This window comes from Lonchura striata, chromosome 12 (genome assembly GCF_046129695.1).
Source record: "Lonchura striata isolate bLonStr1 chromosome 12, bLonStr1.mat, whole genome shotgun sequence".
Lineage (NCBI taxonomy): Eukaryota > Metazoa > Chordata > Aves > Passeriformes > Estrildidae > Lonchura > Lonchura striata.
This window is the reverse complement of record NC_134614.1, coordinates 7,798,729-7,825,522: the sequence shown is the minus strand read 5'-3', so window position 1 is coordinate 7,825,522 and position 26,794 is coordinate 7,798,729. Positions and strand designations below refer to the sequence as shown.

General features: G+C 39.1%; 1 protein-coding gene across 8 annotated transcripts in view; it reads left to right on the top strand.

Annotated features, from left to right (window-relative positions):
- Window positions 1–26,794, top strand: part of DOCK3 (dedicator of cytokinesis 3) — a 183,835-nt gene that overhangs the window by 66,063 nt on the left and 90,978 nt on the right. For all 8 annotated transcript variants that reach the window (XM_021529159.3, XM_021529158.3, XM_021529156.3 and 5 more), the window contains exons 7-10: window positions 1,489–1,573; window positions 9,116–9,157; window positions 10,897–11,051; window positions 25,938–26,019. In XM_021529159.3, coding sequence (XP_021384834.1) covers window positions 1,489–1,573; window positions 9,116–9,157; window positions 10,897–11,051; window positions 25,938–26,019 — 364 coding nt within the window. The remainder of the gene's footprint in view (window positions 1–1,488; window positions 1,574–9,115; window positions 9,158–10,896; window positions 11,052–25,937; window positions 26,020–26,794) is intronic.

Genomic DNA, 26,794 nt, shown 5'->3' with positions numbered 1-26,794 from the left:
TGGAAATTCCAGTTGGTCAGCAGGGAGTTTCAATGATCATACAGTGCTGCCAGAGCAAGTTAACAGAGCTAAGCTGTATTTTGGAGATGTGATGGTTTAGGAGTATAAATAAAGAAGAAAACCTGCTTAGGCAAAGATTCAAAAAAAGAGTTATGAAGTTTGGAAACTTGTGGGTAGTGTTTAAAAGCACTGTGGTGAGCAAAGGTAGCTGAGCTGCCTCCAAACCGCTGGTTCTCCCCAGCTGTTGTTTTAAGCCAATTGCTCAGAAAGAGACATTGGATTGCCTGGAGCCTTCTGTTATTGCTCCACACAATTACTCTACAGTACCAGAGAGGTTTTTCTCAATAAAATTTTTCATTTGCCATCAGGAACAAGTCTGTGCAGAATGTTTCCCTCTCTGATTACAAAATTAAATTGGCTTCTGCTTTTCTTTTATAGTTTGTGACAGGAGTGCCACAGTAATTTGTGAGGGCACCTCTTCTGCTTGTTTTTTTTTTTCTTTAAGACTGTTGAGAATTTTGATATAAAATGTCTGGAAGTGAAGTATCAAAGTTATATAAGGCAAAAGCAGGAAAATGGTTAATTAATGTTTTTTAAAAATGTACTTCTAATGTGTGTTTAGTGTAGCTTTCCATTGTAATGCTCAGAACTCTTTGTGCCTCAGAAACTGAAGATCTATGGAGCAAAACTTGGGGTTTGTCACCTTTAAGGTTGTCTTGTTCTGCAGTCTACCATTACTAATTATTCATTAACAGTTTGCATTTATTTGTCTGGGTAAAGAATATCTTATTCTGTCTGCGACTCCTGTAGAGCTGTGACCTGAACTGCCTTCTCTACAGCTGAATTCCTTAACTAGTCATCTTTGCACTGGTATTTTTTTTTCATCAGTTTATATATTTATTTTAAGCCAAAATATTAATTCTGTTCAGAATAATTAAGAACATTTTATGGGTGTTGCAAATACAGATTAAGATTATTGTTATTGCAGTTACTGTTTCTTACTAACAAAAATTACTGTGTTTACACGGGGATGAAGTTTTATGAACACCAGGAATATCAAAGCAGCTTCCCAAGGCTTGGAATCTGTTGGCACATTTGAACAGGACTATTAATGGAACTCTTTCATTATGTAATGAAGATCTTACTCAAATACTTCAACAGCAAACTGAGTATGAACTTTATTTGCTGCTACATTTCCATGTACAAAATTACCTTGTTTTGAGTACTGCAGCAACATATTGGCCAAAAGCTTCCCCTGCATTAATTTCCAGCGCTCCACTGAAGTCAGGGAACAAAAAGTAACAAGTTTGTAGAGGGAATTTTTGATATTTGCATTAAATTTTTCTTTTTAATTGTTAATGGTTAACAATAGCAGTAAGACTGGAATAGCTGAGTATTTCTGTGTCCCTGCCCTGGAGGAGGCACATGCAGGAGGTGCTGGTGACCATTCATGTGCCTCACTGACACTGCTCCTTCCTTCTCTTGCAGACATTTGGGCCTTGACTTAGTTCCACGGAAGGACTTTGAAGTTGTGGATTCAGATCAGATCAGTGTTTCAGACCTTTATAAAATGGTAAGAAATTCTGTGGGAGTTTCCTCTGAGTTTTCACTGTGGGAGGGAAAGGAGGGAAAATGTTTTTATTCTTACATGTTTTTCTGTTTCCAGTGGTGTTGTAAGTTCAATGCCTTCTTCATTTGCACCCTGACCCACCATAACAGTGTCTCTCCTATCCTAAGCAGTGGCATGCTTTGATGCATTTTTATTTCCATTTGCAAAGTAATGTGGTGTTAATTCTTGGAAGGTTCTCTGAGTGCAGAAAGTCTGTGAGAGCCATTATTTGATTCTTTGAGCAGATTTGCAGATGAAGAATACCTAAGTGAAAATCTGGGTTTGTGGTTGCATAGATAATAAACATCTTTGTCCTGTTGCAAAGACTTTTTGAGCTCAAAAAAGAAGGGGAGATAAGAGGGAGTCCAATGCATAAGTTCATTTTAGCAAAACTAATCCTTGAATGTCAGTGCTCCTTAGAAAGCATGAAGTGCATTTGAATAAGAATATTTGGATTTGCAGGTGAAGTAGTCTAATTCCTTCACTGGAGTGAGTTCCAAATGCTGTTATTATTAGTCATTTGTACAGTCCTGTTTGTACATAATGAATTTGAAGTTGTTTTGGAAATGTTAATTGTGCCATTAGTGAACTGTAAAGTTACTCATGCATTTTACAACTTAGCTGTGTTTCGATTCTCTGTTAATAGGACTAATAAAGATAATTTTGGTTTGGATTGTGATGTAACTGTAGAGGGAGAAACAGCATGTAAAATTCAGAAAAGTGAATGAAAACCCTTCCTCAGATGCTGTTTTATCTAAAAAAAAAAAATCCAAATAAAAAAGCCTCGGCAATTATTTTGTACAACTTCTTCACTTAATATCGTCCAAAGAAAATAGTTGTTTTCTGCATAATGTTGTTACAGTGTTACTCTACTTCTAGGAAGCTTTTAATTTCCTGTTTTAAAACAGTTCCGACTTTCAGCCATTTAAGATCAGGGGCAGAGAGATCCATGGCTTGGTGATGGGTTTGGCATGCAAGATATGACTTTTCCTTAAACCAAAGGCATGTTTTGTAAATTAGCTGGGTACTGTTGCTGGTTTGGATTATTTGCACCGTGCAACAGTGGATTTCATGGAAAGAAGTAAGAATTATTGCATAAGAAATATGAATGTACACCAATCTGTAGTGCTAATTTTTAAAGTTTGTTCCTAATTTGCCATGCTCCATGGTGCCAGTACAGGAGAGTTTTCCTTCAGTACAGCATGGAAATTACTCAGTAGCAAATTTCATCAGTGAAGACTCAGGGTGTGAGATCAGTTGCTAACTAAGGATTGGTTTATTACTCTGGGGTTTACTCTGTACATTTTTTTACTCTGAATACTTGGAGTACTGCAAATAGGCAATATTAATTGCTTGAGCAGCCTGATTATGTCACCCCTTAGTCCTGTGACTGTTTCTGTGCTGCTCCATCCTGGGCAGGGCTCAGGACCAGTACCATTACACACTTCACACTTCACTGCTGCTGGAGTCTGTAGATGCAAGAGGACAGTGCTGTCTAATCACATCTCTTCACAGTCAGGAGGCAATTTCAGAAACCAATGCAGCTGAAAAGCTGTTCTTTTTTACCTTAAATTTCATAAAAAATGAAGGAAAGGTATGTTGTTGACTTAGGCTGTTATTTTTAATGTGGCTTGGGGATTGTTTTTATCATTTAACAAAAACCCATGGAGAGAATCCTCCTTACTTGTGGCTAAGTACTTTATGGATTCTCAAATGAGCAGTGAGGTTTTACATTGTAAAATAATCTTGCAGGAATAGCTGTGAGAGCCAAATTACTTTCTTATATTTTCAGGATTGTAGGATGTTAAATGTAACATAGGAAACACTCATTAGCAGAGCAGTAGGTGAGATAACACATGAGATTTTTCTCTCTGTGACAACAGAGATTGAAGCACTTTTTACTCAGTCATTAGGGTTGGCACTGCTGTTGCTGATAAATTGTAAGTTGTTAGATTTGAGCCTCTCTTTTAGCTCTCATGTTTCATTGCTAAGTGTGTGGCTGCTGGGTGATGCTGTATTCATCTCTTTGGCAGAACTGTTGTGCTCTGAGGCCTCCTTGCACATCCTGCTTCTCCATGCTACTCATTCTGAAGCTAAATGCCAGTGGCAGCAGGATGCACAGCACTTGTCAGGAATTGTTGCTTTGCTCCTGAAGGAAAGCAAATTGCCCTTTCCCTATGACAATGTTTGTGACTTTAACCAATATGACAGAACACTTTTTAAAAATACATATTACTTTTGAATGGTGGGAAAATACGTTCTCAGAATTCTGCCACAGAGCTCAGTGCTGGAGGTGCCACTGCACTGAAGTTGTCATTTAGGAGCACAAAGTCCTGCAGGACGTCAGGAACACTTGGATGGCACATTTTAGTGGAAGGGTTACAAGACACAAATATCTGAAGTGGTTTCAGAGATCAGAAATATTCAAAGCTGGTGATTAATTACATTTACCTTTTCTGTAAAGTTAATGAAGTGGGTATGTGTCTTCAAGACAAGTTCAGGAGGTGTATGAAAAGCACAGCTTCTGTCTGTGTAGCTGCTGCCGTTTAGGCATTTCTTGCAACTGTGTGAGAGAAATGCCATGAGTTCACCAGAACTCCTAATTTAAAAAAAATAGAGTTCCTAAATAAATAGTTTCAAATTAATGCTGCATCACCTCATAACTGTTTATTCTTTATTTGAATGGTAAATGTGGTTGGTAGTAAGGAATAGCCAAGAAAATAAAAATTCACTTACCCAGAACACTTCTAGATAAGGAAAACAACTGGACAAAAATTGGACAAAAGATAATGAAATCTTTGTTGTTATTTTCTTGGTTGTTCTTTGTAAAATAAAGCAGATTGACAGGGAATAGGTTTGTGTACTAAACAAACCTGTTTAAATTGGGTTCTAAAGCCCAATACAAAGTCAGCTGAGAATATGAAGACAGAAAGCAGTTTAAGACTGACTTGGGAATGAGGGGATTCACTCACCAGGCATTGTTAGGGAAGGAATGAGGAAGAACAACACTGAAAACTGATATTGATAGATAAGAGATCATGAGAAAGAGGTTGGATGAAAAATGGAGGTAAGGAGAATTGATAATTCTTTCAGTAAATTGAGAACAAAACCACAAGATGCTCACTAACAGGCCAAGTTGGATAAATTAAGAATTCTTCATTTCCTCCAGGCATTAGAGTGAAAGGGAAATTGAGATTACCAAGAGCTCGTTTACAAGAACAGAATTATAGAGACGTATAATAGAATAGCACAAGTGGGTAAATAGAAAAATTAGAAAGGCAATGCACAAATTCAAATAAAACAAGCAAATATGGTCAATTGTATCAAGAAACAGTTTTATATAAATAACCTCATATTAACTGTGAAGCTAAAATAAAGTTTTTATACTGGGAAAAGCCAATTGGCACATGATGCAGAAAAATAATGTGGCACTTAATGTCCTTCTTGCCTCACTGAACTCTGGTAAGGTGGTAACTTTCTCAAGAAGTTTACAGTTCCAGGGGATTTGGAGCTAGATACATTCCAGTTGGGATCTTTGGAGAAGCCATATCAGACATGTTAGTGATAATCATTGGGAAGATGCATAAAGTTCCAGAATACCAGCAAAGGACAAACCAATTTCACACCTTAAGAATAAGTGATGGAGAAGGAGCTAGTAATTTTCCTCTCCCTGTAAAAAATTCTGGAAAATAATAATAATAATAATAATAAAATAGAATAATAATTACTTGCAGCAAGGACATGAGTAATAGTGAGTGGCAACTTGTCCAGAATAAGCAATTTTTAAAAGTTCCAGAACATAGGTAAGTCTAGTGGATAGAGGAGAAGCAGCTGATGCCATATTTACATTTTGGTAAAGATTTTAAATGTTTGTTTTAATTGAAATTCTCCAAAGGTCATTAGTTCTAGATGAAATTACTGTAATGTAAACACAGAGCTAATTAGAAAACCCATACCGAAAAAAAACCTGAATGGTTGTCAATAATTTGATTAATGACTTGGGGTCATCCTCCATTTTGTAGTACTTCAAGTTTAATTAAGGATTAGATGCTGAAATAAGGAGTCTGCTTAAAAAATATACAAAATCCATATATAAATATACAAAGTTGGAAATGGTATTTCTGATTCTTTCAGTGAAGGATTAGAATTCCACATAATAGAGAGAAATCTAAGAAATTATGTGAGAAATGTAGTACACCAGGGAGAATCATAAATGTAAGGTTTTAACTCCTGTAGTCAGTTGTTGGCTCTGAAGTGCATATGGGGACACTACAAGCTTAGGTGGTTTTGTAGAGGAGATTTGAGGTTATAATGGAATCACAAGCTGAATTAATTAATCTTTTCATCCTAATGATGGATAAGAAAAGAATCAATAGGCCTAGGTTACAATAGCAAGGAATCAATTTAAGCATCAGAAAACGCTTTGAGGAAAGATGTAGTGAACATTGTATCTGTGAAAGTTTGCACAGTCTTTGCAGACATCTATCTTTTGGGGAAAAAATAAAGGTAAAACTGTTTTGGTTTTTTGTGTTTTTGTTTTTTTTTTTTAAGAATGAAGATGGATAGTTTCTTAACAGTCCTATTTTTATATCACTTTGGAAGGCTTTTCAGGTGGGAAGGGGCCTCAGGGAGTCCTAGTCAAACTTTCTGCTCTCAGTGCAAGGTCAATACTGAATTCAGACCCGGCTGCTCAGTGCTTTGTCCAGTTGGATGTTGAAATTCTTCAAAGGAAAGGATTGAATGTTGTAATGGCTGCCCTGATGGAGTTATATTTTGCCTTGTTGGAAGGTTGGGATATCCCATGTTGTAGTTGATGACCACAGTATTTTGGCCAATCTGCTGTGCAGCTCTGTGGAGAGCCTGGCTGCCTCTTTGTGCTGGGAGCTTCATGGTTACAGGAAGGCTGCCACAGGTCACCTACAAACCTTCTGTTCTCCAGCCTCAAATGCTGCATTCCCTGCATCCTTCTCAAACACCTGTGCTGCTTCACTGGCCTTTGCTGAATGCAGTACTTCAGCTGTAGTTTACTCAGTGCTGAGGAAAAAGGAATAAATGTTATTCTCAGTTTACTGGCTCCATTCCTGGTAACAGAAACAGTAAATTGTTAAATGTGCCTGTTGCCTGAGTGCTCCCCTGACTTCTGTTTGACTTGCTTTAGTAGTACCCTGCCAGTCTGCTGCCCCCAATTTAGGATCATCTGGGAATTTAAGACCACATAGGTTTCAGGACAGACTCCTGAAGAATGCATACCATCAGCCCACTACCTTTGGAGCCTAAGAATTTTGGATTTTTTTAACAAATAATGGGTCTGTCCATGCAGATGCAAGTTTATAGGTTGGGTACAGGAATGCTGTGGGAGGCCTTGCTGAGCTAGGGAAACACAGCAGCCACTAATCTTCCCTCATCTACTGATTTGGTTATTTTACCTCAGGGGAATCACTTGATCCAGCATAATGTACCCCTGATAAATCCATGTTGGTTATTTTCAGTCACCCTCCCATCCAAGTACCCAAAAATGGCATGTACCCTCTGGGCACTTTTGCCTGGCCAGAGGCAAGGGCACATAAATTAACTCAGTCAGTGATTGCATTGTTATAACGTGGTCCTGAAGCATGAAAGCAGAGAGTTAGTCAAATCTAACCTTTTGGTTGTGGATAAATTTAAAACTTGAGGTTTTTACCACTTATTGTCATAGATTTACCTCAGCATACGCTCTGTAAGCAGCAGTGTTTGCTGATAAATCTCTTCAGACCACCTCTCATATTTGTGTTGCCTGAGTGTCTCACTTTCTTACTTGGATTTAGAGAATAATTTAATCAGAAGAAGTCGGGACGCCTTGAATAGCTTAAATAACTGGTCTTTTCTATGCCAGCTGATTCTGAGTGGTTGCAGGTGACAAAAAGATGAATAGGCAACTCAGCCAACTTGAAGGCTTTTAACATTCAGAAAATGATGCAATAGTTAGACAAACAATAGAGCTCAAGATCATTATTTTTCTACTGAGAGTGTCAAAGAGGACATTTTTATAACTGTGAATGTTAAGAGATGTCAAAATATGCCATTTAGACTCACAGAAATGTTTAGGTTGGAGGAGACCTTTGAGATCATTGACCTCAACCATTGCCCCAGCACTGCCAGGGCCCCACCATCCCCTGTCCCCAAGTAGCACAGCTCTACAGATCTTTTAAATCCAGGGGTGGGGACTCCACCACTGCCCTGTTCTGAGGCTCGACAACCTTTAGGTGACAAAATTTTGCCCAATAGCTGATCCAGTAGTGAGGGGCCCAAAACTGAACACAGGATTTGAGATGTGGCATCACCTGTGTCAAATACAGGGGTGTCCTTGGCCAGCTGGGCCCGCTGCTGCTGAGGGATTGAAAGTGGCTCAGTGAGCACTTCTGCCAGCTCCCCCAGTACCCAGCATCTCCTTGGTTTATTCTCATTGTGAAGAATATCTCTCCTTTTTTAGTAAAAAGTCTTTCTTGTGTTCTGTGTGAACACAACAGCGTTGTAGTTTGAGTATTGTCAAATACATTTTGTGGACAATCTTTTACTTTCACCTCTTTTGAAGCTTTATGTTTGTCAATATATCTGCTAATTCTGATATAGTGTAAATGTTTGGTCAGAATAAGATGCTGGGTTTGTAATAGAGGGAGGGAGATGGGGCAAATGAAGAGAGTATTTAACAATGTGTGGCAGTGTCAATGTTAATATTTTAGTTTAAAATGCTAATATTAAGATGATGTGCAGGGAAAGGCATGGGAGAATCATTAATGATGGTTTTTTTAAAGCTCTCTGAAACCTTTTCAATTTAGATTAGTATTCAAATCTCCCTTTAGAGATTAAATGGCTTCAGTGAGTCTTGCAGTCCATTTTCTGATTATAACATCTCATTCTAGCATAAAAGGCTTTAAATACAGCATCATCCTCTGAGTTTTTAGGCATGTAGCTCTTTATACTGATTCTTCTTTACAGGTATTGGGCAGCTGAAATTGTGGAAGAGTCTTTAACCAATTTTCAGGATTTAATTTTTTTATTAGAGCAAAAAATTTTAATAATGCCTAAAATCAATTTTTTTTTCTAGATGCCTGTGATTTTTAACAAGTGCACCTTTCCACAGACAACATACCAGTAGATGAGGATTAGTGGTGAGGTGTCTTTCCATTTACCAGGAGAAGGCAGAGATTATACAGAATAATGAAATTTTCCAACACTGTAATAACATTTCTTTTTGAAATTCTGTCTAACTCGTGACAGCCATTTAAAAGCTAAGGTAAATATTCCCTGTAAATTCAAATTCTTAGGTAAAGAAACAGCTTAACTGAGGAAAAACCTGTAGGAAAGCAAGTGATCTTGTGAGTGATGATACACTGAAAAAAGGCATGAAAAGCTGGAATCATTTTGAAAGTCATATTTTAGAATTACTGTTCTAATGCTACATGAATATAATGTAAATATTTCTTACTTTCAAAAAGGTTTAAATTTTACTATTTTGTATCTCCACAGCATTTGTCAAGTAGACACAGTGTCCAGCAGAGCACATCACAGGTAAATACCATCCACATTTAATTTTTTTATTAAGTTCTTGGTAATGTAGGTAAAGGTATGATGGAGATTACTGGGTAAGTCCTTACCCACAGAACACTTCCTCAGAAGATTCCCAAGTATTTAAGTCACTAAGGTCCTTCTTCAAATTCCATTTAGGTCTCTTTTCCTGAGCTTGTAACTGTTGTTCTTAAGATACAATTGTGAGTGAGATCAAAAGCATCATTCTGCCCCTGTGACTCTTCTGTCTACCTGCTAACATGTGGCTTAGTGGCTTCTGTTTCACACATCCTTTCTGTACTGGTATAATCCAGTCCTGGTCATGGAATCTGGCTTTGATCTCTACAGAGATCTGTGCTTCCACAGGTACCTGTCTTTAAAGAATGAGGATTTCCTTGGATTTAATTTAAAGTCCAGAACAGAATTCTTTTTAAACCAGTACAAATCTGAATTGTAAGTGTCTGGAAATTTAAGATTTTTTTGGTTAGACTGTACCTGTCTATGCATTCAGAGGAGATGAGCATAGGGAACTTAGGATATTCATGCAATCCGTTTATTAAAATTAACATGAATGGATGTAAAGGGTTGTAAAAACTGAAAGCATATATTTGGTTATACTATTTTTTTTTTCCTTTGGCCACCCCAGCATTCACTGCTGTAAATAGGTCTTGATATGTTGAGCTAAAATGTAAACCTTTCTACAATTTGGCTTGATTGGTTGCTCATGTTATCAGCTCTTGTTAAGTTTTTTTATACCTGCAGGACAAATTGGCCTGGTTCTAAGCCATGGATTGTTTTTGAATAGAAAATGCCTTTAAGATTAAGTCCAGATGTTTCCCCAGCACTACCAAGGCCACCACTAAACTGTCCCTGAGTGCCACATCTTTTAAATGGTGACTCCACCACTTACTTCCCTGGGCAGCCTGTTCCAGTGCCTGACAACCCTTTCAGTGTTGAATTTTTCCCTAATATCCAATTTAAACCTCCCCAATACAACTTGTTCCTTGACAGAAGAGACCAAGCCTGGCTACAGCCTCCTCTCAGGGAGTGGGACAGGGAAATAAGGTCACTCCTGAGCCTCCTTTTCTCCAGGCTGAGTCCCCTCTGCTCCCTCAGCTGTTCCTCATCTGACTTGTGCTCCAGACCCTTCCCCAGCTCTGTTCCCTTCTCTGGAGAGGTTCCATCACCTCAGTTCTTCCTTGGAGTGAGTGGCTCAAACCCCAGGGTTTGAGGTGTGGCCTCAGCAGTGTCCAGTACAGGGGGACAATCACTGCCCTGGTCCTGCTGGCTGCAGAAATGACCTCTGTAAGTGAATTGCAGCTGCTCAAATGAAATAATGTAACAAATTTTACTAATAGTGCTTTGAAGTCCACCTGCTTTAAATGGAAATCATAAGGACTCACTCCAGTACTGTCTTATAATTCATTTTCAGTTCCAGAATCAAAGCAAAATTTGAGAAATAGGCTTGACTTGGTTTACTTGATAAAATCAGATTTCTAATGCATAAACCATTTGTTTTGTATCTACTTGGTTGTCACAGTTTCATCAGTCTATTCAAATTAGAAACGTTAAAAATAGAGGCAGAAACTTAATCTAGCACCTATCTCTGAGGCAAAATATATTTGAGATGAAACTCTTACTTGAGGGTGAGAGGAGAGCAGGATCTCTGTTAAAATGCTCAAGTTTGCCAGGTGTCCTTTCTTTGTGAGGAAGTGCCAATAGTTTTCCCTGGTTTGACTCAGGTGGACACCATCCGTCAGCGGCACGGGGAAGCCTGTCGGATGCCAGTGCCTCATCACTTCTTCCTCAGCCTGAAGAGCTTCACCTACAACACCATTGGAGAGGACACAGATGTCTTTTTTTCTTTGTATGATGTCCGGGAAGGCAAACAGATCAGGTAGGAATTTGTCAAGCAGCTAAAAAGCTTCCTAGGAAATGAGTTATGAGCAGAGCAGATACATTGGAGATAAACACATGGTGTGTTCTTGTGGGCCAGCTGGAAGGACAGAGCTGGTAGATCATGAGTTGCTGGCCCTGCAATCCTTGGTGGGAATATCAGAAGTACTGGTCTTTGCATAGGAAATTTAGTGAAGCGTTAAAGGCACAGAATGGTTGACTTTTTTAGTTTTCTGACTTTGCCTCCAGACATTACAGAAGGTCTTGGTGTCTTGTAGCTTCCTCCTTAGGACTGTTGGTTAAGGAGCACAAATAATGACAGGGCCAGGCTGTGGGGCTGGTTTGAGAAGGGGCTGCTGTGTGCCTCTGTAACTGTCCTCCACTGCTTTCCTTCCTGTCACAAAATAGGGGTTTTTTTTGGTCACTGTATTGGTCTCAACATAAACTCTTAACATTCATGCCTATGTCTGTGCTCTCAGTTTATTGAAATAGTTGGTACCTGTGTTAGCAAACATGAGATGGGCTGGCTTTTTCTCTTACAAGCATGTGTTTTGAAAACATCAGAGTATGTAGAAGAGCATTGCAGCATTTATTTTGTGTCTTGGAAGTTTAGCAAATGCAGCTTGGGCTGATCTGAAGAACACCATGTTTGTGCAATGTTCTGGGTTTTGGTGAAAGTGTGTCCTGACAGTCATTTGCTGCTGTAGTCAAAACTCTCCTAGTTTTCAGCAATTAGATTTAGATTTGTTTTAAGGTGAGGGAAGAGCCACAGAATGTTCTATCCTGTCTTTGGAAGAAAGCTCAGAGTGAGAACAGTTTTGTAACTCTTCAGAGTACATCCCACTAAAAATTATCTGTATCAGAAAGCTCTGATGACTTGATGGTATTTCCTGATATCCAGCTTAAACCTCCCCTGTCACATCTCCAGCCCCTCCCCACTCTCCCTGGGCACAGAGAGCAGAGATTGGTGCCCTCCCCTCCCCTGCCCCTCAGGAGGATGCTGAAGGCCCCAGTGAGGTCTCCCCTCAGTCTCCTCCAAGCTGAACAAACCAAGTGCCCTCAGCTGCTCCTCACAAGGCTTCTCCTCCAGACCCTTCCCATCTCTGCAGCTCTTTGGACACTCCAGTGGATGTAGTTTAGCATGTGCCTATGATTCCTCTCTTGAGAGAATTACCAGAAAATAGCTGTTAGGAGGGAAAGGTGAAAATGGAAAACTAAACAGAAAAAATACATCCAATTAGTTCCTACTGCAAAGCAGTAAAATATTAAATAATTCAGATGAGAAAAGCTGCCAGGAGGAGGAAGGGACAGGTGGACAAGCTGCTGCCACCAGAAATTGCTTTGAAAGGAGATGAATGGTCTTGGGCTGCAGTTTGTGTGTAAATGTTGGGTGGAGGGCCTTAAGGAAAGGGTTTTGCTAGTGGAAAAAAATGAAATAATAGTTATAATGAAAAAAAGCACAAAGAGTGGTTCAAGCAAATTTCAATATATATAGAGTAATGCTTTTTTTGTGCAAACAGTTGTTATTACTTAGCACTTTGTATTAAGCATCAGTGGTCTGCTATAGTGAAAACAGCATAATTTTTACATTTTCTTACATCCCAAAGAATGCTGGGGAAGAAATGTGTAATGAGGCTGAGCTCTGTTTGGAGAAGAAACCAGGAAACAGACAAACACATTGCTACAAATTTAGAATGATGTTTTTATATCAACTTTAAAACATTTTCTTTCCTCTTGGGAAACAGTACATTAAGGTAAAAAACCCAAGCAAGGCTTCTGCACACTACATTCTAAATGAAAGGGACAAATTGACTTCTGAAATGGTTTGGAGGTTGATAAATTTCTTACCCAAGCAGTTCAGCTGGAGGCTGAGTGGCTTTAGCATTACTGCCTTGGACATGTGCTGGATTGCAAACCTCCCTGAACCTGCTGGTGCCAAGAGTTATTTCCCAGGGAGGTTAAGTGAAGAATTGCTGAAGGTTCCAGTGTTTTTCAAGGGCTGAAGTAGCAGCATGCACCAGGTGTGGATTAGCAATCAGAAGGTTGGAGCAGCAGCTGAAATAACATTTGAGATGGTTCCCAGGTTCTGAATACAAAGATGTTCCTGTGTTTAATGGTTGTCAGCAAAGGAGGAGCAGACACAAAGGATGACAATGGGGAGCTATGGACAGCAGGAATAACAACACTGCCATCAGAGGGGTCACACCTAGAGGTAAACACGAGGAAAAAGTTACTTCATTTTCAGTCTGACAAATATAAGTAATGCTTGTAAAGTAAATAGAACTTGAAGGCTCAGATAAAAAAGGGATTTGTCTGTTTTACGGTATTTGTGATTTCTTTTTTTCTTGCATGTAAAATCCACTAGTCTAGCAACTTTATGACTCATCTTTAGTATCTCAGTTTGTTTGCTGAGTGGAAGTTACTAGAAAATTATGTGACAATTGATCTACTTTGGATTATAGCCAGTAATTATACCCCATTGTGAAATATACCTTGGGATGAATGATCATGGTGTGATTGAGTTGAAAGTAACATCAAGAAGGCAACAAAGAAAATGTTACTGTAAAGATGGTGAACTCAGTAAGGAAGGTGTCAGTAAAGATCAAATAGAGATAGGTAAACTGATATGGAGAAAAGACCTTTGAGAGTTGTCTGTTTCTGACTGATACTGTTGAAGAGCACAAAAGCAAATTGTTTCAGTATGAAGGAAAGATTAAATATATGGGGACGACAAAAAGCCTGTATCGTGATCTGTAGGTAGTATAAAAAAGGACAGATGAAATTGCACAAACAGGGATGGGAAGAGACAGAAACTTGTGGAAAAAAATACAACTACCAAATGGCATCAAGGACAAAAAACCAAAAGAATAATTCTATAATGCTTTACCAGCAAAAAAGCTTTTTTTTTTTTTGCAAAATCAAGAAATAACTGAACAGATTAAAGGGGACATTAAGCCATGAGCAGATGTTTCCAAGATAGCTAGAGTATTTAATAGCTGTTTTGCCTCAATCTCCTTAAGAAGGTCAGCTGCAATCCGATGACAAATGTGAAAAGTTGTGGAACAAATAAACTACTTGTTAGCACTAAGAAGCTAACAAGATGGTAAGTAAAAGTCAACATAGATTTGTCAGGCACAAATCACATCAGAGCCAACTAATTTTGTTCTGTTACATGGGAATGTATCTCCTGCCTCAACAGAAGAGAAGTATTAAACTTGATAGAATAAAGAGATGCAGTCTGGATGAAACTACTCTAAGGGAGCTGGAAACTAGTAGACAAAAGGATTCAGAATGTTATTTGTGATAGAAGGATTCAACAGATAAGAGATATATTTACATTTCTTGACATGTTTAGCATGATTTTGGTGAGTGAAAATAAATTAAATCCAGTAAAGCAGTGAGGTTTAGATACCTGTATAATAACTATTTTTTCTGGGAAAATGCATGGAATTATGCATAGCTTAGAAAAATTACACATTCAGAAGTATGACAGCAGGATTTTTTCTGAAAATAAGCTTGTTAAGTCCATTCCAGCTGTCATAGAATCCCAGAATGGTTTGGGTTGAAGGGACCTAAAAGGCCATCTCGTTCCACCCCCTACCATGGGCAGGACACCTTCCACTGTCCCAGGCTGCTCCAAGCCCTGTCCAGCCTGGGCTTGGGCACTCCCAGGGATCCAGGATTTCTCTGGGCAGCCTCTGCCAGGGCCTCCCCACCCGCACAAGGGTGAATTTATTTCTGATATCTCATCCAAATACACTCTCAGTGTAAAGCTATTCCCCCTTGTTCTCTCACTCCAGCCCTTGTAAAGTGTCTCCATCTTTCCTGTAGGCTCCCTTCAAGTTCTGGGAGGGGCAGTTAGCTTCCCCTGAAGCCTTCTCTTTTCCAGGCTGAGCAATCCCAATTCTCTCAACCTAATGAGTATGGAAAAGGATAAATACATTTCCTTTTTTTTTTTCTTTATAACGTTTATTTAAACATGTGAATGTTTTTCATTCTGCTTGCATCTTCAACCAGTTACCCTATTTTGCACACCACTGGGATTTAAAATTTTCTTGTCATCTAGAAATATCCTTAATTATGGAGACCGAATAGAACAAAAGAGAAACTCTGATGTGATTGAATTTGAAGATCTGGGGGCCTGAGCAGTAATTATGCATGGGAGATGGTGTTGTGCATATTTCTGCTGGTAACTCCTCCACCTGCCTCCTCCTACTTACTGAGCCTTTGCCATTCCCATTATAGCAACGACCTCGTCGTGACTGGGGGTTTGGATGTGCTCAGTGCCTGTGGTGATGTTCATGGGAGTGACTGAGGAAGTCCACGTGGGCATTTCTCATACAGAAGGTGTTCAAACCCTTTGTTCAGAGACCAGGTGTTCTCTTCAGTGTCTGTTTTAAATATCTGCCATGTCTTTGGGGTGAGACAGGATTGTAAACACTGCAACATAGGCTAGGAATTTGGTTGGGAAACATCTATTTTAGTGTTAAAATTTAAAAGCAGTAGCCAAAATGAGAAAAAATATAAGCTTGCTCTTTAAAGCTCTTGCTAATAGGTGATACAGAAAGATGTTTTTTGTGGAAATGTTCTCAGTTTGTGGGTGGATGATGGGGAGAATGTGAGCAGTACAGTCTGTCCCAAGTCTTGTCTTAAGGATTTAGCACCATTGACAAAGCAGTTCTTGGGAGAGAAACATGGTTTGGAAATATAATTATGGACTGAAAAAACGCCCAGGGTCTACAGCAGGATAGTTGGACTCAGCTGCTCAAAAGTCATCTGACATGAAATCATCTGCCCCTATTTTTCAAGGCTGAGTCAAATGTTAAGTAGCAAATGTTTGACTGTTAGTATTGCTCTGCAGAGGTGATGGAGATCATGATTTCGTATTTGTAACTCGTCTCTAGATCTTGAATAATTTTTCAACCAAATTATTTTCCATTATAAAACTCAGCAGACAAGCATGTAAATAGTTCAAGAGACTAAAGGGTTAAAAATATTAGCGAACATTGTTATCAATTTAAATGTGTCCTTGTAAACAAGTAAACTTCTGGGGCAAGACCAAACTGGATTTGGTTTAACCAGTGTGTGAGTGTTGGAAGCTTTCTCGAGTAGCTACTCATTTGTATAACCTGGTCCTGTAGAAGTCCCCATACTGCACTTGAGTGGCCAGGGGAGGATGTAAAAAGAAAATGTTTGTGCCAGTGTTTAGATAGAGTAGAATGAAATGCACCACTTGGAAACACCAGATTTAGAAATTATGAATTTGTAGGGAATTTGATTTTCATTCTTTCTGTAGTAGGAGTTTCTGAGACACAGTATTCCTGGTTCAGACGTCAGAATACAAAATCTGTATCAAGCTGCTGAAGGTTACCTTGACAAATTTGACAGGAATCCCTCATCTCTGTTTGTATTTGTTGATGGCCATTAGCTCCATGGTTCTCATCATCATTTAGTCTTTTTTTTTTTTCCCTTTTCTTTTTTAACTATCAATAGGAATGTATATCAGCTGCTAAAAATTGTTAGCAGGAACAGTGTAGCTAAAATTACAATGTGCTTACACATGCCATCTTGAATAATTTTCCTGTAGCACTTGCTAATTGCAGACAATTGCCACTCTCAGGAGCTTTCATTTCAAACACTGAGCCAACATGTGAAATGCAATGGCAAATTTCCCACAAGTCCTGTCTGAGAAGGGGTTTGAGTCCTGTCAAAGCTCTGATGTGCAGGATGAGCATCCTTAGTGCAGGAACACCTGTACAGAGCAGCCCTACCTGCCCACACCAGGCTGTAGAAATTGTACACGTTCTGGACACCAGACTCTGCTTGGGCAGAGGGAGGTTTGGCAGCTGGGAGTGGAGAGAGGGGCAGGTGAAATAAAAAAGAGTAAGACAGGCATTAGCCAGAAAAAGGAAAGAAGGGTCACTGGTAGATAAATATGGTTGAAGTTGAATAGCTGAAAGAGAAATTGTTAATTGACGTGGAAGGATCCGCAGTAAAAACTGTGTCAAAGCAGCCTGACTGCATTCTCTCCCAGGTTATGGGACTGACCTGAAGATCCTTTTTCTGCATTGTTTCTCTCTCAAGTAATGGCTCTGGGAGGGCTGGGACAATGTGTGGGCATTTATCCCCAGTTAATTGCTTTAAAATATTATCATGTTCCTTTATTGCCAATTGCTATGTAAGGAAGTAGAAAATTGTATTTTACTTTTATTGTGCAATATGTACTAAATTTTCCTTTTGTTATGTTTTTAATAGCATAGCTATTTTAAAATAGAAAAGTTATCTCATTCACTGTCAGTATAATGATTTGTCTTCTGGGAAAAAATAACTTTGTATCACTCTGAATTATTTCTTTATTATTCAGAAAATTTCCTTAGGGATTAACCTTACCAACTAATGAGTTTTTTCCTTCTGCTTAGTCATGAAAAAACCCATCTTTATATTTTTACCCGTCTTTTAGCAATCGGATCTGTTGGGATAGCTAATCCTCCATCAGCTCCTCCTGTACTTCAGTTTGCTGTGGCTTTAGTATTTCAAGGGGACTATTCTTCTGAGTTTTGTGCAATAGATAATTCATAACAATAGTAATGGGAGCAGCACGACCTTTTCATCCTGCTCAAGGTGAACTTCCTCAAAAGCTAAGCAAGCATTAAGAAATATTGCTATCCACAGCAATGGCCTTGTTCTGGTCACAGCAGTGACCATGGAAAATCTGTGTGTCTGAAGTCTGCTACAGACAGACAGCTGGGACAAAGAGCCTTTCTGGTAGAATACAGAACTTCTGAAAAACACAAGTTTTGTCATCACTGTAGACAAAACCTGTGGAATATTTTATAAGGTTTTTTGGTGGGTAGGTTTTTAGAATAGGCCACAGGAGAAGTGATGCATCTTCATTTTCTGTATTGGTTGCTTCAGCTGACTTTCATTCCCTGGGTCTCTCTATGGAATCTGCATTTGCTTGGTTTTCCTATTCTCTGTTTTGTTAATAGTGTATGCAAAAGAAACTGCTACTGTCTGGATTTGCGTATGAAAGTTGCTGTAAGAGATGCAAGTGGTGTTATTAAATATGTTAATTGTTTTCTATAAAATTACTATATTTCATATGGTATTATTAATATATGTAGCTATTCCAAAGCAGGAGCTTTTTCAAATATCCATCTTATTTTGTATCTCTCACCACCACCATCCTCCTTATCCCACAAGTGGATTTTTTGTTTTTTTTGGTGGGGGATCAAGTATGATGTATAAATAGGCAGGGAAGTTGAGTTTTCTACAGGGTTATTTTGATTTTTTAGTTGTTAACAGGAAGAACTCAATGAGTTGCAAGCATTGGAACTTCTTCCCTTTTCCTGCTCAGGAGGAATTGACAATGTCTCATGAACACAAACAACTGGAAGAAATTCTGCTCACTTGAGCGGCATTGGGGAAATATGTGTTGTTTAAATGTGTAAGTGAGCTCAAAGAAAGCACTTCCAAGTAATTTTCTGTCTGTAGGAAGGCTCAGTGGATGGAATCCTCTCGTGCTTGAGCTCTTTCTGTGGGGAAATTCCCCTCAAAAGCCAGGTCTGTGTTCCTGACAGAAATCGTCATGTGCAAAGCTCTTGTAGAGTAGGAATTAAATGTGACAACTGCTGTATCAGACCTCAGAACCATTAGCTTCTCCCAGGGTAGATAGAGATGATGATAAAATCCTTATTCTACAAAATATCTGTAATCCAAAGTTAGCAGTCTTCCCTGCAAAGCTTTCCTCACATGCCACCTGGCAGGGTCAGTCTGCCTTGCCTTCCATTGGTTAAAATCACCATCACTGGGGAATTGCACTGGATGACTGAAGTCTCTCTCTCTTTTTTTTTTATCTTTTTTTTTTTTTATTTTTTTTTAATTGAAGACTTTTCTAATTGACAGAATTTCATTTTAGAAGCAAAAATATGTACCTTTCATGATGGAAATAACAGAAAAATCCTCATGATGGTGTCAAATGTTCAAGTGTGACAGAGTCATGAGAAGCCAAGGAGAATGTAATTGGTGCTTAGCTCCCTTTCCCCTGCAAGCCTCAATAACACTTTAACATTGTGGTGGTTTTCCCTTGAATGTGGCAAGAGAAATGACAGGTAGTTATTTTCACTATTTTCTGTTTCCATGGAAACACAGTGTTTGCAGTAACAGTCTTACTGTAAGCTCTGTAATCCTCCCCTGGGGCTTCTCGCCAATGTGGTAATTTAATAATTCATGAGCATTAAGCCTGAATTTGCTGGGAACCAAACTGTGTTGCTTGGAGCCATTTTCTCAGGGCCAGATTCATTTCCCTCACAGATTCAGTGTTCTTTTCTCTAGGATGTCTTTATAAAATACACTCCATAAACCAAAGCAGTGTACTGTGCCTCAGTTGTTTGTGAAAGCGGGGTTATTGCAGAACTGCTGGATAAGACAGCTCAGGAAAGAACTCTCCTGCCTCCCCCAACAAAAGAAAAAGGGAGAAACTAAACACACTCTGTGAGCACTTGCCTGAAAAGGAAGATTGTTAAACAGTCCCTGAGTCACTGTTGAGCAAACTGAAAGTTTGGCAGGGGTGATGCTCCTGTCCCAGGGCTCGGCAGTGACCGCTGTCGGTGATGGATTGCTCACACACTGCTGGCATCTGGGACATGCTGTTGGTTTACACTGGAAGTGGGAATTGAGTTCTTCACAGACATGAGTCCATTCTGTGCATATGCTCCAGCTTCCTGTCACACTCACACTGAGAATGGAGACTCATTCTGTGGAGCTCTGGGAGACTTTGTTATTGGGTCAGTCTTACAGCAGCTGTAAGGACCTAGATTTTTTTTCCCAAGAGGGTGAGCAAAAATTAGCAACTCTAAGAGATAATCATGATGAACAGAAAATAAACTTGAAAAGCTTTTTCAGAGGATATTACTACTGCTTAAATAATCTTTCAAGAGTAAAAACCAATTATTTTTCACAATGGGAAATTACTAAAATGTCAATATAGATGCATGCTTTCTTCATGAACATGAGACCATGCTAATGAAATAAAGTTCAGAAGGCCTAAAGTGAGACTCTTAGAAACCTTTTAGAAAGTTCCTTCAGGATGTTTTCAAAAGCATCAGGCTGCAGTGCTGTCCTGATGTGACCATTTCAGTCACTGACTGTGGTAATGTTCTTGCAGTTGACAAACTCAAGAGATTTGAACAAGTTTCCAAATTCCAATTTCCAGTTTGGCCAATGGAATGAAAATAAAAGTCTATTTTTTTCTTGTTTGAAGTTGTGCAAGCAAATATGAGAAGCATCAGTGGTTATCATTAATTGTATTGCAGGGTGCAGCACAAATGGAAAGCCAGGACAGTAGAGCCTGATTTTCCCTCAGCCTTCAAATAGGATGGTGGGGAGCAGTAATTGCTTTCTGGAAAACTGGTTAATGCTACTCTCCTGGGGCTTTAAAACTTCTGCTCTGCTGGGTCAATGTACTTCCTCTTTGCTACAGGAACAGCTTCCCAAGCTAATTCATGCAAATATTAGCTTGACCAAACTGTATGGCTTTGAGACTGTAGTTCATTTTTCTCTCCCCATTCCCACCAAGCCCCAGGGATCTCTTTCATGGTATTTCTCTCCCAACTTAATTCATGTTTTGAAACGAGCTCTTTTTTTGCAGCTTTAAGAAAATGCTTTGATCCTATACCAGTATTTCCTCACATAATTCCATTCATCTGGTCAACATATTGTCCTTGTAGAGCTTGTACACACACGGGCAGGAAGAGTGCAGTGTTTGATGCACTTTGGAAGTAAACTTCCTGAAATGTGGTGTGCACAAGACTGGGATATTTTGAAGGGAATTGTTGGCAAGGTTTAATTGCCATAGAGTGACCAGCTCATCCCAAGCACTCTCCTGGATGGCCTATGTGGAGCTTTTCTTGAGATTTGTCTGGGACAAAATACGCTGCTTTTCCAGTAGCATCTTCAAATGTTTATGGTGCTCATATGCCAACTCAAATGTTAGTCTAGAATTATTGTCAGGCATGTTAGGGTTAACATTCTTTAAAGAAAAGGCTAGAGATTTTTCAGGTAGGAGGGCAGAGGAAAAATGAAATACTATCGTGCTTATAATTTATTTTTTAACCAGTAGGAGTGAACTGTCCTAGGCAAGTGTTTGTAGCTTATTCCTGCAAACTTCTGCCTTCTGTGGCAGCATATTTAGATTTTTGTTCCCGAGTATGTATATTGCATGCAGGCAAGGTTTTACATGATACTAAAAGTGTCAGAAAGAAACCTGGAGAGACACCAAGAGAAGATCAAAGTCTAAAATACAAGTTATTATATGATCTTTTCCACTACCACGTTACCCCTTCCATGAACACTTCTATGTGTGTCATGGACCAATACATATTTTTAGAATACCTATCTTCTTCGAAGGGGTTGGCCATATGCTAAATTCTGAAAACCCAATTAAATACAAGTTTTGATAAAGAACTGAGGTGTTTTTAATAATATTGGGGGTTTTCAGTGTTCCCCTGCTTTTCTCTGGAAATAACAAGCACTGAGGAGAATAAGAAAAATTAGGGAGCATTTGTATATTTGTACCTTTTCCCTTTCAGTGACAATTTGGAATGGAGAGGGTGAAGAAGGTTTTGTTTCTGAGAAAAATAGCTACTGGACCATTATTTAAGGCAAGGGAAGGGTATGAGATGTGAGGTTTCTGCCTAAGGAGATTGAAGCCCTAATGTGCTGCTGTCCCTGTGTCAGAAAACCAATCTCCTATACTTTGTTATAGATTTAATTTTTTTAGTCCATGTTCTTTATTGTCAGTCTCCAATTCAAAAGAAAATTGGTCTGCAGCCTCTCTGCAGACCTCCACAACTTGGGCATTATGCATCTATTAATGCTGTACCTACATTCCCAAATTGATGCTCAGTCAGGATTTTTGCCTTGAAACTCCCCCAGTAATGAAAGGTGCCCATGAATGAATACAGGGCGCTCACCAGTCCAGCCCAAGCTCTTTGCCAGCTCTTTCCTTTTGTTGTCATCTTCACACATTGTGCAAAGAACATCCCAAACAAACCTCAGTAACAAAAACTCCCTGGGGGCACAGTGCCACTCCTGCTCACCCACCAGTAAATTTTGTCCCTGTTTTTACCCCCTTCATCATGCTGAAAATGTAATATCCCAAACCAGTGATGTCTTCCTTCCTTTCTGCAGAGTTCAGTATGGTTCTGTTTTTCAGTCACTTTGGGTAAGCCAAGAAATGAGACACTACACTCCTTTCATTTTTCTCCTTTTCAAATGAACGAACAAGAAGCTGTTTGGCTTTGCTTGTCAGAGCAGTGGTTCTTATATTTGAGTAGCTGTAGCAATTACTAATCATGAGAGTGATTGTAAACCCTGGCTTAGTGCTGCACAAGAGGTGGTTTCACTATGATGTGAATTAGCACAGGAGGAGATGCTGCAATTAGAGTAATTGGAGCTTACTTATAGCATATAGGAGGGAAAGGAATAAATAAGCTTTTGTTTAAGATACTGCTTCTTATGTAGCACGTCTTGGGTCTGAGCTCAGCAGGGTAAAATGTTAATTTTTTTCTCTGATTTGATGCCTTTATCTCCAATTTTATGCAAATTAACTGATTTTAGTGGATATTCAGAATAGTTGAAAACTTCTATTGGGTTGTTGGCTTGGGTTGTGGGTGTCCTGAGGGTTGTTTTGGTTTTGGGCAGCAGTAGGATTAAGGAGTCAGATTGCATCTCAGTACCTCCCGTACTTCATTTCCACCACATTTGTTAGTTATAACTGCTGGGGTTTTAATTAATTTCCACATGGAGTTTGTTCAGATTTGATATGTCAGTTTTACTAAACTGGACTTACTGTTGCCTAGATTCTGTGCGTGTTCTCATCCTTCTGCAGAAGATAAACTTGAGGAAAAGACACACTGGAGACTCAACTTTTCCCAAGGACATAGCTCTTAAAAGAAGAAATTAAGATACTGAATTCCCATTAAGTTTCTTGACCCTAAATGTATGTATTTTTGTCTAAAAACAGACCTGCAGTGATAGATGAAGGCAGTGGATTTTCAGGTCATTGGAAACAGGGTTATTCTTCCAGATTTGCTTTGACATAGAAATAAATTTGTAGTTGTAAAATGGGAAGCAGCTGACTAACTAGTTCATTATGTGGGTCACCAGTGTAAAAAAGGTTCCAGTCCTATTCCAGGGACCCTGACAGTATCAGCACCACTGAGACCTTAGTAGAATAATAACAGAACAGCAGAATAGTAGTAAACTGTTCTTGATCAGTAGTGATATCAAAGATTAGAGGAATGCTGGAGATGAGAAACAAACCCACAAGTTTAGGAGAAGTGATGTGCAAGGAAAAGAGGGAGAACTGGAGCTGGCTTGGTCCTTTGGGGTGGCCTCTTGGCACTGCTGCCCTGTCACTCTCTGCCTCCTGTCCTTGGATCTGCTTTGGCCAAATGCCTCTTCCTGTCCCACAGTTCTCAAATGCTGCAGTTGACTCAGAGTTCCTTTAATTATTAATTCACACAAGCTCAAGAGGACTCAAGGGAGGACTGGAAATTAAAGGAAGGAATGTAAAGGTTGTTACTGCAGTGGTGCTGGAATAAGGGAACAGGTGATCAATAGGCAGGTGAGAGAGGTGGTGGCTGCTTCATTTCTTGAAAAGCACTGGAATAGGGGGACAGGAACCAGATTTTCTCCATGGCTTTAACAAGGAAAAGATGAATTGCAAATTTTAAAGATTTCCACTTATTAATGGAGGAAAACCATGTAAGAGACCATCAAGTGAATCTCCAGAATATCCCTCTTTGGGTGCTTTAAAAGTACACTAAGCATTCTTTTGTTAATGAATGAAATCCATACAGGCAGCTCAGCTCAAAGACTTGGCAGCCCCTTCCCTGCCATTGTCCGAGGGACAGTCTGCATAGAATTTTGTAGCACACAATATTGCATTCAGCTCCTGTATGAAAATGAAATGCTCATTGGAGCTGAAGTAATAATTAAAAAGAAACCTAAAAAATCACTGTTTTGAAAGTTCAAGACTACATCTTACTGGAAATTTAAAATGCAATATGTAACATTGATTTATGTGTTAGGTGGATAAAAGTAGCTGTGAAGATGTAATGTTGTTGTAATGTTACTGTCAGCATAATATTGTTAAGTTCCAGTATTGTCCTGCTCTCCACTTAACACATCACAAAATTACTGAAAGAATGGATTTTACCATGTCATTAAAGCACTTGGTAAAATGTTCTTAGTTTGCTGACATCTTGAAAGAATCATCAAATATCTGTTTCTTATGGATTTCTTTGTGGCATTTCAGCAGTCTCTGAGGTTATAAGCATTGATAGCAAATTAATTAAAATTATAACTGAATGGGGTTATGGGTTACATGGAGATTGGAGCCATAGTGAGTGACAGGGAGAGTGAAACAGACAGAGAGGGATGATCTGGATTGCTGAGCATCATTTACTTACATAAATTATCATGCAAAGGTGTATAATGAGATGTATGGGTCATGCTTGAGAATTAAGGACCATTTCAACAAAAGTAATAATTCTGAAAATATATCAGTGTTTATAATGGACAGGTCATATGAACTCACAGCATAAAGCTGTGTGGAAGGGCCAAGAGGTGATGTCTGATAAATCACAGGCTGAGCAGGAGTGGCTTCACCAGTGTGGAACCCCCAGGTGTGTGTGTATTTATGGTGCAGGTGCTCTCAGTACCAGACTGTTACAATTTTACAGCTTTAGAACTCTTCCTGAAATGCTGTTGAAAAAATGTCACAGTGAGTGAGTTCTACAAAGTTACTCCAGCACTTTTTCTTGGATTTTTTAACAGTGTTAAATTGCTTATTTGTATGTGGGGATATATTGCTATCCCTGTGCTGCAAGAAACAAGTTTCTCTAAAGGGCTCTTTAATGCAAAAGGGTGACAAAAAGCAGTGGCTGTGCACTGAAATCAGGCATTTCCCTTGGCCCATGTGCTTTAACAGCAGGGATGAGTGGCCCTTGGAGCAAGCTGCCAAAGGAGGTAGTGTGGACACTGTGCTTTCATTTTCTTCAGGCCAATGGTGGATAATATGCTGGCAGATGTATCAAATGAAGGTCACTGGAGTTGATGCAGTTGTACTGGATAGGAGTGAAAGGATCTGTGATTATTGGAAGATTTAATGATTAAATTGCTCTCTTTATTTCTGTGAAAATCTAGGATGAAAACTGTGGTCAATCAGTCAGTCTTAGGGGACTGTTGCACACCAGGGGAAAAATGCTCATCAAACTTACTTTTACACATAAATTCTTGTCTTAAGAAGTAATATGAACATCCACATCTTACCATGCATTGAGAGTATTGTTCATTTTGCAGTCTGGCTAAATGTGCTGGTTTTATTCATCAAAGGGCTGCTTAATTTGATGGGTAAGAGTTATATCAATTGAATCTTAATGTATTTGAATTAGTGTCTTGCTTCTAGAAATGCTCTATGTTGAAGGAGATTGCTTAATTGGTATTCTTGTAACTTTTAGTGTTGAGTGGATTTTAATGAACTCAGATTTACCAAAGGCAGTGTACCCCTCAGTAAGTTTGTCTTAGCCTTTGCCTGGAGGAGTTGTAATGTGTACAGGTTCTGTGCTTCTTATGTTCACATTATTTTAATGTTATTGCATCATGAATATGCATCAACACAGTGTTTTCACATGCAGACTACTTACTATTAGAAATCTGTGCTATTCCATGTAATTTTGTATAGACCAGTGAATACTGTTTTATAGACTTTGAAATTATAGCAACCACTGCATCTTTTTTTAATGAAACCCAAATCTATCTGTATTTTGCTGTTGAAGTATATACAGGAAAAGCTGATTGCATTTTTACTATTGTTTTACAGTGAGAGGTTCATGGTGAGGTTAAACAAGAACGGAGGCCCCAGGAATCCGGAGAAGATCGATCGAATGTGTGCGCTTTTCACAGTACGTGTCTGTTCCCTTTCTTCTCCCCTCACAGGAGTGGGGTTGGAGGTTTCCTGGGGGGGAGGACACCCAGTCCTTTCTCTCCAATATAATCAGTAGAAGAGAAATAATTTCTAAGTTTTGTTATGATTTTGACTAAACATTAACATAGAAAGGGAAGGTACTGCTAAATTATTTTTATGGCTAAGTGAATATTTTGAAGTACTTGAATTTGTTCCTGCAGATAGTGTGAAATTTTGAATATTTCCATTGGATATGCTGTGCTCTTTGATAACAGAGCATAGGAATAGGCTGTGATGGCCTGAACATGGAACAAAGCACTTTTTTCTGAATGAAAATCAGACTAGTGTTTTCCCATGTCCTGTCCCTACGTGCCCTTGTCAGAAGTCACTTCTGCGCTGGTCTTCAGTTGTGTTTAAAATTCCCTCAGAATCAGGTGTCAGACCATCATTTTATCTGCTACTAATTCTCAGAAAGAATATGAAAATCTAGAGACACTGAAACTTAACAGCTCCTCACAGAATAACTGTAAGGAATCTCAGATCCCAAGTGTGATAAACACCTTCCATCATGACTCACCTTTAGTTAGTCCACATGCTGGAAGCTCTGTAGCAGAAGTATTTTTACCTTCAGTGAAGAAGAAAAATGGCAGAGCTTTGGTTCTGGCAGTGACATTCTCTGAGGTCAGGCAAGGCTGGACACTGAACCAGGCATGGTCCTCAGCACCACTCCCTTCTCTCCATTAAGAAGGCAGCAGAATTCCTCCTCTTAGGGA